The following is a 14432-nucleotide window of genomic DNA, read 5'->3' on the forward strand; positions in this document are numbered from 1 at the left end:
CTATGCATGTAGGGTCTTTGGCTAATCTCTTCACCTTCTTTTATCCAGTCTTCCCACCCCCACCCCACTCCCTTCTGAGATCTGTCAGTCTGTTCCATGTATCCATGCCTCTGGTTCTATTTCATTCATCAGATTATTTTTTAAACTTGTTCCCATACATATTGTTTCCAGGAGAATAAAATATACAATATCTCCTTACTTTGTTGTAATTGCTGATGAAAACTCCCCTCCCCCCATCTTTTGTAATTCTGTGGTCATTTCAACAAGTGAGATGGAGCCATTGGGTGGTGGGGGGAGATACATATCTGTGCTAACACTCTTTAAAGGGTTTTGAATCCTTAATGTTTTCTTTGTATCTTCTCTTTATTTTTCAGTTGAAAAATGGTTGTGTTTCTCAAATTGTAGATACTAAAGTCTTCCAATTCGAACGTCCTGGATTTTTCATGTTATTTCATGTCACTGTAACTGCTACAGAAACTGGGACAGGTAATGGTTGTGTTTTATGGGCAACCTGAGGACATATGCAGCTTACTAGGGAGAAGTTTATTGAGTTAGTAATTCTCACCAACTACAGGTCATTGATTGCTCAATAGAGTAAAGTGAAGTACATTTGCTAATAGGTTAACTTGAGGGTTGTTTTTGAATAAGATTTTTCTAATAATATTTAAAATAAAATTATTATGTTAATGCTACACTCAACTTGGAACAGGACCACATTTGTTGGCCTTGCTTAAGAGCTACAACAACCAAGTTGAGTAACTGTGACGCAGACCGTGTGGTCCAAAAGCTTATAATCATTACTATCAGATCCTTTACAGAGGAAAATTGTCGACCTCTGATTTAATACAACTGGGAACATTTGCAAGTGCAAGTTATTAGTGAGAAATTTATAAGATTGTATATCAAATGATTCATCTTCCCTGACAGAATTTTCATTTTTCACAGGTGTGCAGATCAGTGAAAAGGCTTCTATTTCTATTACTCCATTTCTTGGGACTGTGACCTTTCAGAACATGGACCCTTTCTATAGAAGAGGGATTCCTTTGTTTGGCACAGTAAGTTTGACTAAAAAATAAATGTTCTCACTTCATTTTCTTGGATCATAGATGGCCCTTTGAAATTTTCTGGACATGTTTTTCCTACTTTGATAATGCATTTGCAGCATTACTACATCTGATATACTGGAAAAGGTCCTAGGCTAAAAGAAAACAATAGATAAAATTATAGCTGTTTCCATATTATATATTTACTTAATAGAACATCTTTCTGTTAGAATTAAAGAAAATTACAAATAAATGATTACATTTATGAATAAAAAATTCCTTCTCAGTAGAAATGTGACATTTTGAATTTTTAAAATTAATGCTTCTCTCTTTTTTTTTTTTTGGTACAGCTTAAATTTTCTGGTCCTAATAATGTCCCGATGGTGAACAAATTATTGCAGTTGGAGCTCAATAACAAATTTATAGGAAATTACACTACAGACGAGAATGGCGAAGCTCAGTTATCCATTGACACTTCAGATATGTTTGATCCGGAGTTCAACCTGAAAGTAAGACATCAAAGAATAGACAAGGTCTCAGAGGATTGGAATGTTAAGAATTTCGAACATTAAGAACCTCTTAAAAGATAACTTGTATTGACAATGTATTTTGACAACGTTTCAAAATTTAGGGTATTTTATATATTTGAGTGTTCATTATATAATACATGAGAACATTTAGTCAAGAGAATGTGATCATAATAGCCCATTATAATTGTTATAAAATTTCTAACAACTTATTGTCCTCTGAGAAGTTAGAAATAGCTCATGAAGATGATTTGACTCTTTCCCTCTGATCATTTATGCCTAGATTAGGAGTCTTAATACTATAATTTCTCTTTTACTTGCTTCTTAAGCAGAAATTTACAGTTAAACAGCTTATCAGAGTTTAAATATAGCTGAAAGACTTCAATTACAAAGTAAAAACAAACAATTCACTGTAGGCCTAATGAAACAGACATACAATCATGGTCATGTTTTATATACAAAGAGAGAGGAGTGCTTTTATTATTTTAACTTCCAATAACTTAATGTTTAAAGTCAGCCACAGGCTAGGGTTTCTTCCTACTTTGAAGGGATCAGAAACTTTTCATTCCGTAGTAATTATTGTCCTTGAAAGGTCTTTATAGCTCTAAGATCCTTTGCTTTCTTTTATCTTATCAGGCCATGTATGTTCACCCTCCGAGCTGCTCTGCTTCCAGCTGGCTGGCGCCTAATTATTTGGACGCCTATTTCTCAGTCGCGCGCTTTTACTCCCGAACAGGCAGCTTCCTGAAGATCGTTCCTGAACCGCAGCAGCTCAGATGCAATCAACAAAAGATTGTTAGTGTGCATTACTCCCTAAACAGGGAAGCGTACACGGAAGAGTCAAGTATAAACTTCTTTTATTTGGTAAGTCTCAGCTGCTGGGTTCTTGGATCCTGTCTGTCTGCTTAGCACAGCACAGTTTAGAACTTGTGCGTCAGTCTTGCATGCCGGTCTGAGGCGCCCAACCTCACTGCTGGGGAACGCTATTGGCACCCTCTGAAACACACGCAGAAACAAACAAATGAATACATTAAAAAGATTCAGGACATTTTCAGTTTCCCTAACATTGAAAAACTTACTTTTCAGAGCCTGCTATTTTAAGCATTTAATTATAACTCACATCAAGTAAGTATTTATATGAGAGTAAAATATTAGACAGTTACCAGAGACTAAAGCAGAAGGCTGATTTTGATAAACAGTAAAATAAATGAGCCCTTCTGGTTCTGTCCCATATTTATTCATTTTGTCTTTAAACGGCATATTGAAAGGTGAATATTGGAAATTAAGGCTCCTAATTAAAATCCTCCACCCTCTTCTTTATTTCATGCCAGTTGATATTCAGCAGATTGTTTAAACTTTCTAAGCCTTAGCTTCCTCAGCTATATATTTGTAATTGGAAATAATAAGACATCTCCTAGGGTAAGTATTATGTGTCACACAGCGTTATGAGGGCTTTACATGTGGTAATTTGTTAATCAACCCTCTGGGTGGCTCCATTTTACAAATAAGAGGACAGAGGCAAAGAAGTGAAATGACTTGGCTTATTCAAAGCCAGGCAGTCTAAACAATTTCAGAGCTTTATGCGCCCCTTACACAGTGCACTGCATACTTTTCAACGAGTGTCTAGCACATAACAGACTCCCAATCAATTGTAGTAACTTTCTCTGTTCTTTTCCAAGTTGTGCAAAGCCCATTTTTAATATTTGTTCATGAACAATATCCTATCTTACAGAATAGAATTATCACTAGATTACTCATTATCTAATAATTATATGATATATTAAATAATAGGTTTTCAGATATTGTGTTTTCTTTTTTCTTCACAGATGATGGCAAAAGGAGTTATCTTGCTCAGTGGACAAAAGGAAATCAGAAACAAAGGTGTATACGATACATTTATTTTTTGATACGTACTCCACCTTCAGTTTTCTTTATTTTTAAGAAAATGTTATAGCGGTAGAGTCAAAAGGTTAGGTTAGAAGAGTGCTTAACAATCGGATTTGTGAATGGAGGACAATAGTTAGTGTGGCCCAAGGTAACTTACTAAATATTTTGATGAAGGAGATTTCAATCTGTTCCTATTATTGCCAGGTTATTATAGAAAAGTGATGCCCTAAACCCAAATATCATTACTGCCTAAATTATGCAGTGTTCATATTTGTATGTAGGGTTCCCATTATTTAACTCATTTGCTTTTAAAATAAAGCCCAACTTGCTCTTTCAACCCCCAAGCCATTCTCTTTTATCTAAGTGTGCCCAGTGAGCCGGGCAGCTTTAGGCATTGCAGCTGTTGGTGACGCCTCCTGTTCACACAGCCTGGAATGGACACTTCTCGCTTCCTATCAGCGTCAGCGCGGATCTGGCTCCTGTGGCTGTCATGCTGGTCTACACCCTTCACCCCAGTGGGGAAATCGTGGCCGATACTGTCAAATTCCAGGTTGAGAAGTGCTTCAAAAACAAGGTGATGTTTCTTCTATTTCTTGCTGGTCCTGAGTGAGAGGGGTGAGCAGTTTTCTCCCTGTCATCTCACTGCTCTAAACCTTACAGGGCACTCTCATAATAAACATTGGTGTAATTCAATTATTAGGGGATACTGGAATCACCCAACAGAATAAATAACTTTTGGCAGTCATGCCAGCCCTGAGGTGATGGGAGGGTGTCCCTGTAAAGAGAGCTGAGGGGGACATACAGGTACAGAAATGTATAAAGATGTCTTTGGGAAAGATTGAGTATATTGACATTATTTTCATATGAAATTCTCTAACTCCATTCCTTGTCCTGCTCTCCTTCAGGTTAGCATAAAGTTCTCTGAGGAGCAGGGCCTCCCTGGCTCCAACACCAGCCTCTACGTTCAAGCAGCCCCTGGCTCCCTCTGTGCGCTCCGGGCTGTGGACAAAAGCGTTCTTCTCCTGAAACCCGAACCAGAGCTGTCCGCTGACAGTGTAAGCTCTCTGACTCCCTCACCCTCCTCAGTTTCATCTGCACTCCTGCCACTCTAACTGTCAGGTGGTATTTTGGAGATGAACATCTTGGAAATATCGAATATTTTCTTCCTTTGTTCCTTCATGGATTATCTACTTACTTATTATCTAAATAATTATCTACTTAATTATTTCTCTCGGCTAACCCAGCACTCGTAACCATACAGAATTCCGTAGATAATTATGACAGGGTAGGCATCCTACAACAATGTGATTTTGAAAAAAATCATAGATGTAATTATACGTATGAGGAAACCTAGAGTTAAATCTCTGTTGAAAGATATGCTCAGCTACAATTTAAAGTTATTATCTATTAATTCATCTTATATTTTCATAAGCATTTTCAGACCAGCAATCCCAGTTTCACACCAATTTGTTTCAGTTAATAGCTGTTGGATATTTTCCCTTTATTTTGAACACAAGCACATATAAGTATGGAATATTTTTAATTTCACTTTACATTTAATGTTATTTTGTTTAGTCTCAGGTGTACAACATAGTTGTTAGACAGTCATATGTTGTAAAAAGTGGTCCTGCCATTATTTCCAGTAACCACCTGGCACCGTACATAGTTATTACAATATTATTGATTATATGTATTTCCTATTCTATACTTTATATTCCCGTGACAATTTTATAACTATCAATTTGTACTTTATAATGCCTTCACCTTTTTCACCCAGTCCCCCAACACCCTCCCCTCTAGCAATAGTCTGTTCTCTGTATCTATGAGTCTGTTTCTATTTTGTTTGTTTGTTTTGGAAATTTATGATAATATTTAAAACTAATAATTTTTAAAATTTTATTATTAAAATACTTATTGTCTTAATCCTTTGGGCTGCTGTAACATTTGGCCTACAACAGACTGGGTAGTTTATAAACCATAGACATTTTTTTTCTCACAGTTCTGGAGGCTGGAAGTCTGAGATCAGATGTTGTGTCTCTTCCTGGTTGCAGACTTCTTGAGTCCTGGTGGAAGGAACAAGGGAGATTTCTTGGGCATCTTTTATAAGGGCATTAATCTCATTCTTGAAGGCTCTGCCCTCATAACCTAATCACTGCCTAAAGGTCCTACCTCTTGATACTATCACATTGGGTATTAGGATTTTAACATGAATTTTGAAAAGACATAAACATTCAGATCACAGCACCTGTGTAGTATAGAAAATGTTCAAAATGATAAAGAAAATCTTTAAAATCACTCAGAATTATAAAAGTTAGACATATCTATATCTTTGTTGTAAGTTTTTTTTTTCCAAGTTATAAGTGAAAGTTTATTTAGAAAGTTACAGAGGTAAATACAGATGGCCAAGAGGCATATGAAAAAATGCTCAATTTTGCTATTCACCAGAGAAATGCAAATTAAACCACAATGAGACATCACTTCATACCTGTCAGAATTGTTGCAACCAACAAATCAACAAGTAACACGTGCTGGCGAGGGTGTGGAGAAAGGGGAACCCTAGTACACTGCTGGTGGAAATGCAGACTCATGCAGCCACTATGGAAAACAGTATGGACGTTCCTCAAAAAATTAAAAATGGAACTTCCTTTTGACCCAGTGATCCTACTTCTAGGAATATATCCTAAGAATCCTGAAACACTAATCAGAAAGAATATGTGCACCCCTGTGTTCATAGCAGAGCAATTTACAACAGCTAAGATCTGGAAACAGCCCAAGTGCCCATCAGTAGATGAGCGAATAACAAAGCTGTGGGACATTTACACCATGGAATACTATGCAGCTGTAAAGAAGAAGGATCTTTTATTCTTTGAGACAGTATGGGTGGACCTGGAGAATATTATGCTAAGCAAAATAAGCCAGGCAGAGAAAGGGAAATATTATATGATCTCACTTATATGTGGAATCTAAGGAACATAATAAACAGATGAACAAAATAGTTTCGGTGACATAGAAGCATGGAACAGACTGACGAATCTCAGAGAGAAAGTGGGAGTGGGTGGGGAAAGATTAACCAAAGAATTTATATGCATATATGCATAACCCATGGACACAGACAGTAGTGTGGTGAAGGCCTGGGGTGGAGAGTGGGTGGGGGGTGGAAGGAGTTAATGGGAGAAAAGGGGAACATTTGTAATATTTTCAACAATAAGGATAAATTTTTAAAAATAAAATAAAATATTGTGAAAACATCAATAGTTGATGGGGAAAAATGTCACAGAGGTAGAAGAAGTGAGCCAGCTGGGCTGTGTAGGCTCAGGAAACAAGTAACAGAAACAAAAGAAGGGCCCTTGGAGCTTAGGAGAGGGAAAGGCAAAAGTAACTGGTCTATAACTGGTCTGGGGTGAAGAAAAGTGGGATGGAAAAGACATGGGTGTGCTCCCCAGAGAGAGGTGTATATATTTTACAAATAAGATCTCACTGAAAAAATGCATCTTTGTATTTTTTGCCTTTAACACTCTATAGTAAATCTAGTTTTAAATATAAAACTATAAAAATTAATTAATAGTGTAATATCTAATAACCATGAATCATGACATAAAGTGCACATTTTTTCCAATGTAAAAATGTTTTATTAAAGTTTTGTTATGAGAAGGGCAGCTTATCTGTATGTTAAATTCTAGGTTTCCATTTTCTTTAAGTTTCATGAAAAGGCTACTCCACTATCGCCTTGCTTTGAATATTGCTTTTAGATCTTCTCACATAAGTCTAATTCACTTGCTCTTCTAAGCTATTTAATCTTTTTTGCCTGAAGGTCTTGAAGGCCTTTTTTCCTTTATAGTTTACATTTAATAATTTTAGTAAAATATCTATCAGAATTTGTTGTTTGGAGGAAGTTTTACTAAGTACACAGTGGACCCATAACAATGTGTAAACGCAGATCTTTTATTTCCAGAATTTGTCTTGAATAATAATTTTAAATTTTACTTTTTCCATTGTTTCTTTTCCCCTCTTCTAGTAAAACTTTATAAATATGCTTGATCTCTGCCTGCTCTCCAATTCACCACTTTGCCTATGACCTGTTTTAATTCATTCTTTCTCTCATTTTCATTCTTTTTTTCTTATGCTACTTTTAAACATTTTCTTTCAATCTATTTTTTTCTTGAACTCCTAACAGTTTAGAGTTCATTTGATCTCTTTTATCTTACAGCAGTTTTGCTACAATTAATTTTTTTCCTGTTCTTGATAATTTGTGGACAGTGTTCATAGGTAAAGAATATCCTTTCCTGTTATTTTAGTGAAATGCAATTTCTTTAATAAAAATGTTGGTGATAAAAATAGGAGTGGAAAGATTGGCATATTTTACCCCTCTTTTGTTTCTACAGTGTCCTAAATTTTACCCTCCGACATCCTTCTCTTGTTTCAGTGCCATGTTTCCAAGAGTCCCCACACCTCCTTGAATGATCTGATGATTTCCCATCAGCCATGCTTTTTGGAAGCTGCCACTCTCAGGCCCGTTCATTTCTAACCTCTTCCCTGTTTCCTATGGAGTATGAGGACTGTGATTCATTTTTTTGACAATTAATGTTGTACTTTCTTTTATCTGGAGTTGATTTGGTGTGTATTTCCTCTGGTTTCTTTAGGCTATTCTCATGTAGCCTCTTAAGCCTTCCTCTCCAGCTTTCCACGCCCCCAGATTTCAGCAGCAGTAGAAGCTCTGTTGGAATTTTATGTTATTTCTCTACTCATAAGTAATTTGAAGGTCAGAGTATTACGTAGGAATGTTAAAGATGCAAGTCATGGATTTTGTTACTTCTCTTTGATTTTATGTTTTCTTTAAAACAATATGTAAGAAGATTTAGAATCGGACAGCTACTGTTTTTCTCCAGAATTGGGAGTTCTATCAAATAATTGCAATGAGTTATCTGTACACTAGACCTTGGCTTAAGCCATAGATCTTCAGATTTCTTGATATTCTAACTCTACACCAAAGCAGAAAAATTTTGTAAATATGTCCTCAACCACCTAAAACAAAATTGATCACCTCTTCTGGAAAAAATGAGCTGACTCAAAAGTGTTGGATTCAATATTTAAAAAACAAGCAAACAAAACAATAAAAAATGGTTATGGCACAAATTTGCCAGTTTTGTAAACATAAAAGGAGTACTTAAAAGTCATTGAAAACCATGTAATTTTCTCATAGGTGTACAACCTGCTTCCAAATATAGAACTCTATGGTTATTTCTATCAAGGTCTCAACCTTGACGATGGCAAGCCAGATCCTTGCATTCCTCAGAAGTATATGTTTTACAATGGTTTGTATTACAAACCTGTAGGCAACAATGGAGATGGAGACACCTATGATATTGTCAAGGTAAGAGCAGTTAACATTTTTAAATTTATTTTATGTCAATTTTAATTTTAGCACTCATAATGTATATCTATGTTTTATTATTTATGTAGTTTTTTCTATTCTTTGAGATAGGTGTCAGTAATCTGCTTAAAGAGCACTTAGAAATTGTCTTATGAAAAGGAGACATTAATTCTTGTTGATTCTTTTGTTGAAAATAAATTAAGTGGCAGATGAAATTATAAAACTTCATGTTTGAAGTAATGAGACAGTCTTCAATTTATTATGATAAACCTTATGCAGAAATAGTTATATCAAGAGTCTAGAATATAGTTGGGGCTCCATCCATACCTGGGCTATCAATTAGATATGCTGAGACCTCAGTGAAAGGATCTTTATAATTGTAGTCACAGATAGAAAAAGAAAAGAGCATAGAACTAGATAGGCTTTAGTTTAAGTCCCAGCTCTCTAAATTACGGACTGCAAATTGTATATGTGTGTGTGTGAGAGTATGTATGTGTTTGATGTTAATTAAGATAATGATAAAGCCTATTTTGTAAGTATTTTTCCCTTAGAATTAAATGGAAAATAATGTAAAATACTTAGCAAAATCCTAGCACATAATGAGTGCTAGATAAATAAGACTATCATTTTTCATTCATATTAGTTATTTTTCACACATCAAATACAGGTGACTTTATTTCTAAAATCCCAGACCCTTGCTAGCAGAGGAAACATGTATATTTATCATTATAATGTAGCTGATAGACCTTCCTTAGGTCTTGCATGAAAAAAACGCACAACTTTTCTTTTGTTGTTTGTTTCTTTGAAGACCATGGGTCTGAAAGCCTTTACCAATCTCCATTATCGAAAACCAGAACTATGTTCAGAAGAGTGGAGCCCATTCTCTGGAGCATTCTATTCAGACAGAGAAATATATGAACCGATGGACAGTGCCTCACCTGGGATTGCTTGTGAGTAATCTAGAATTTCATGTCTGGGAAATGGCCAAAGGTGTATTTGAGATAAAACTATTTAAAAAATGGGATTTTACCTTTGAATTATGCCACGGGTTTGACTACAACTAGATATCCTGCAAAATAAGGCAGAATAATGCAGGATGGGAAAGGTTTGGGTTAAATGGAAGAATTGGCATTAGACATGAGAGGAAGTTCATTTATATTGGTAGAACACAGTATCAGAAGCTTACAGGAGCAGGTAATATGTGGTAATACCAAGGAAAGTCATGATAAGTGAGTATGATACAGGCAAAATGAGGTGTCCTCATGGGGCCCTTATGCCTTTATTATGTATAGACCATAATCCACAGAATTCAAGGCAGGGGATATTTTGATTCCCAGATAGCCAAACAACTGGCATCAGAGCAGTGTGTTCAAATACTAGTCCATTTCCTACTGGAAGAACTGGAAGCACAAAAGTCAGTCATAGTCTTAGATGAATGAAGTAATTAGGTAGATTTCCAGTACAGAAATTTCATCAAGGAAGCAAAATGAAACAAGCTCATCAGAACAGAACCCAAATCAAAGCTGTATTCCAGATCTGAAAACATTTGAATAGCATCTCTTAAATCCCTCTGGTCTACAACTGGAGATTAGTCCAGTAATTAAAGTGGGGTTGATCCTGAAGATGAATATCAGAAACGCCACTTGAGAAAAATGAAAAGCCTGACAACTTTATACGAGGGTAGAATCACTGAGTTCAACAGGCCCTAAAAGTCCACAAGTTGAAACCACTTTGAAGTCCTGGTCAAGAGGCTGAAACAGTCCACTTTCTGCTACTAGCTTAAATCACATTTACTGAGCTTTATCAGACACATCTAAACTTTTCAGTATCTTTAACTAAAATGTACTGAAATAAAATCTACTGAAACCTAAAGTCATTCATTTTCATCTTTCTTTAGTTATTCATTTATTAATTCACTCCACAAACATTTATTGAGGTCAAAATTTTAGTTACATATTGTAAAAGCAATGGCTTAATCTCTGCTTTCCTGGAACATTTAGTCTAACAGGGAAGACTTACAGTGAAACAGGTAACTCCAAAAACCTGGGAAGAGAGCATTAAATGGAAATAAGATAAACAACCTAAATTTCTCGAGGGCCTATCATGTCCTTCTGGAAAAAGTTGCATTTATACTAAGACCTGAAAAGTGAATGAAAATGCACCACAAAAAGAGAAGTGCATTCCAAGCAGAGAGAAGCTCTACGAAAAGTAAGGTAGGAAACTAAAAGCACTTCAAAAATGGCAGAAGGTGTGGCTCAAAGGCAAGAGTCCAGACAGCTAAAGCAAGAGAGATAAACAGACAGGCCATGAAGACTTTGCAGGGTATTAAAGAATTTGGAATTCATTCTAATGCAGTAATTCACTACTGACAAGTTTGAAGCAGGCAATCTAATATGCGTTTTGAAAAGATATCTCTGATTGCTCTGTGGAAAAAGGGATTGGGACTTGTGCTAAGACTGTCTGTATGAAATGTTATAAAAGCTAGTAATTGAATTGAGAGACAGTGGTGCTTGGACTACCAATAAAAAGGCTGTTTTCATTTGGTTCGTTATGACAAATGCAGGATGTGGGGGCGGGGCCAAGGACAATTCTAAAATTTCTGATTTGGATTAGTGGGGAGATTTTGGTGCCTGTCGTAAAGATGGGAAATACTGGAGAGAAGCAAGGGAAGATATAATGAGTTTACTTTTTGGATGGTTTGATTTGAAATGCCTGTAAAGCATCCAAAAAGAAATGTGCACCAGGGTGTTGCATGTACAATGTGGAGCTCAGAAGAGAGGTCCAAGTGGGAGACACAGAATTGGATACCTCAGGATAAGTACTGAAATGAAGCTATGTGTGAGAATATCAGTCCAGACGCCGGGCACAGTAAGAAAAAGAGGACCTGACACAGAGCTCTTAGGAAAAAGATCACACCCTCAAATGAAAATGGCCAAAGAGATGAGAAGACAGCTAGAAGGAGCTGGTATTGTGGAAGTTAACAATAGTGACTCTTGAAAAGAACAAAGTGATTAACAATGCCAAATAACCTAGAGACCCAGCAAGGCAACAGTGTTCTTTCGAATTAGCAATATGAATGTCATTAGAAGCTTTGGTGAAAGTCATGTCAGCACAGTGGCATTGGCAGCTACCAGACTGCTTTCTGGACGACACCAGGAGGTCAGATGAGAAACTCGATTCAGTGAATAGACATCACTTCTTCTAAACTTGGCTGTGGAGAAACAACGTAGGCTGATGGTTTGTCGTTAATAATGCTGATACCTAGGTTGAGGTATACATTTATTGGCAATGAGTCCCAGGAGCAAATTCTTAAACTGTTTCACACCGAGCATATATGGTTAAAGACGTAGCTTATAGGTGTGTGTCATTGAAACACATATTTTATTCTTGCAAAATAAAGCATTTCTCTTTTCTTTTACCTGGTGAAGACGCGATTGAGAATGTTGGCCCCGTAGAACAGGCTATAACGGAAACAGTAAGAACGAACTTTCCAGAGACGTGGATATGGGACCTCGTCAGTGTCGAGTGAGTATTCAACAGTTCTCTTTCCGACATGTCTTTATTTCTATTTTCTTTTTGTTATTATTTGTTAAACTTTATTTCTGAGGATATAAAGCAGTAAAAATATGTAATACCGTTCGTTTGTATGTGCTGACCATGTATTATTTTTTCAGCATCATTTCTCATTTACTAATTTCATGCATATAGATGTAACATGGCACAATTTTAAAAAATAATGTGGTGCTTAAAGGAATGTGACTTTTTAAAGGTTAAATTTCATAGAAATACAGTTCTTAAAACTTTTATCTAATGCTTATCTAAACACTATCACTCACTTTTAACCTTTAGTTAAGGCTTTTTTTTTTGCTTGCTCTGGACCGATTAAGTGTTTGGTTTATACAAAAAATATATATCATTTTACCAATACTCTGTCCTTGTAGTTCCTCAGGTTCAGCAAATCTTTCATTCCTCATCCCTGATACTATAACTCGATGGGAGACAAATGGCTTCTGTGTGAATGGTGATGCTGGATTTGGCATTTCGCCAACAATTGCTCTGGAAGCTTCCCAACCTTTCTTTGTTGAAATGACCCTACCCTTCTCCATTGTTCGAAATGAACAATCCGACGTGATTGTCAATGTCTTCAGCTACCTGAATACATGTGCAGAGGTAAGTTGTTCCCTTTGCTCTGGAGACAAAATCTAACAAGGGCAAAAAAGTCCCTAATATTTTCCTTGAATATCGCCGCGTTCTTTTCATTCTCGAATGCAGAATGGTACAATAAAGTGATCAGACTTGTCTCCATAGTCCTCAAACAAAAACAATTGCTTTAATTCGCAGCAGTGATTTAAATCCTGCTTTGAGAATGTCAGTTCCTAATGATGTGTATTCTACCATATTTATCTTTGTGGGAGAGGAGTCATTTGGTGTTTTTTATCTCTGCTAACTTAAAATGAGTAAAGCAGAATTTTCTTGAGATGGGAGGAGGAATAGTAACAGCAAAGTATTTAGAGCACCCCCCTCATTACCATGACTTTTTTTTTCAGATTTCTGTTCAACTGGAAGCATCTCAGAATTTTGAGGCAAATATCCGCACCCCTAAAAACAATGACAGTGAGATTATTCAAGCTGGAGAGAGGAAAACATATGTTTGGACTCTTACACCTAAGCAATTGGGTAAGCAGCTATGTATCTATGCCAGTGTCTCATGGAAAACCAGCCCATTTTTATTGCCTCTATTTACTTTCCTTAAGTTCTCTATACAAACAACTTTATTCACCACATTTTTTATTTTGCTTTTTTTAAATTCTCAATTAAAAATCTTATTTTTATAATCAAATTTCTGGTTGCTAGTGTTTGCGTAAAGCAAAACCACCCTTCATTTGTATAAAAGCTAAATATAATCAGAATACAATAGAAATGCTAACTTGTGTGACCTGTGAAGTCTCTCTATATTATCCCAAATGAAGGCCATATTTTCATTAATGCTGACCAATTCCTTTACTTCTCACTTGTCATCATGAACCCATGTCACCTATACAAAAATTGCTCCTCAGTCAGAATAATTGCCAGGATTTGTAGATTTACTAAATATATCATGAGACACCAAAAACCCTGAGCACTTAGGTAGAGATCAAACACTGAGAAGCGTTGTCTCAGTGCATATATTACCTGCAATATAGAAAAATTAATTTGCAAGTATCTTCTTGATAATATAAGGGAAGGGAAAAGTTAAAAGGATTCTAATAAACAAAGAATGATAGATGTGGTAATGCAAGATGGCCATTATCACTAATTTTAAAAATTAAGTGTCATTAAAATTTTCTTTATTTCATGTCCCATATTTATTGTATTATTTTTCTGATTTTTTAAAATTTATTAAGGTACATTGGTTAATAAAATTATGTAGGTTTCAGGTGCACAATTCTATAATACATCATTTTTATACTGTATGATGTGCTCACCACCCCAGGTCAAATCTCCTTCCATCACCAACAAAGAGTATTTTTATGAGATCATTTTAATTCACCTGTGATGTTTATCCGTCTGTAACTACTCTTCCTTTAAGACTTTTAAGTTTCTCAATTTTTCTAACTACACAAG

The 14432-nt window shown here is 35.9% G+C and overlaps 1 protein-coding gene across 1 annotated transcript in view; it reads left to right on the plus strand.

Annotated features, from left to right (window-relative positions):
• Positions 1 to 14432, plus strand: part of LOC308552608 (ovostatin homolog 2-like) — a gene marked incomplete at its 5' end in the record, with an annotated part of 43271 nt that overhangs the window by 13680 nt on the left and 15159 nt on the right. The window contains 12 exons of the mRNA XM_081127823.1: positions 375 to 486; positions 946 to 1055; positions 1394 to 1552; positions 2207 to 2434; positions 3397 to 3451; positions 3886 to 4031; positions 4363 to 4512; positions 8658 to 8828; positions 9637 to 9778; positions 12257 to 12353; positions 12770 to 12998; positions 13376 to 13505. Of these exons, the coding sequence (XP_080983949.1) occupies positions 375 to 486; positions 946 to 1055; positions 1394 to 1552; positions 2207 to 2434; positions 3397 to 3451; positions 3886 to 4031; positions 4363 to 4512; positions 8658 to 8828; positions 9637 to 9778; positions 12257 to 12353; positions 12770 to 12998; positions 13376 to 13505 (1729 nt within the window). The remainder of the gene's footprint in view (positions 1 to 374; positions 487 to 945; positions 1056 to 1393; positions 1553 to 2206; positions 2435 to 3396; positions 3452 to 3885; positions 4032 to 4362; positions 4513 to 8657; positions 8829 to 9636; positions 9779 to 12256; positions 12354 to 12769; positions 12999 to 13375; positions 13506 to 14432) is intronic.

Source organism: Miniopterus schreibersii (genome assembly GCF_964146895.1).
Source record: "Miniopterus schreibersii genome assembly, chromosome: 2".
NCBI lineage: Eukaryota > Metazoa > Chordata > Mammalia > Chiroptera > Miniopteridae > Miniopterus > Miniopterus schreibersii.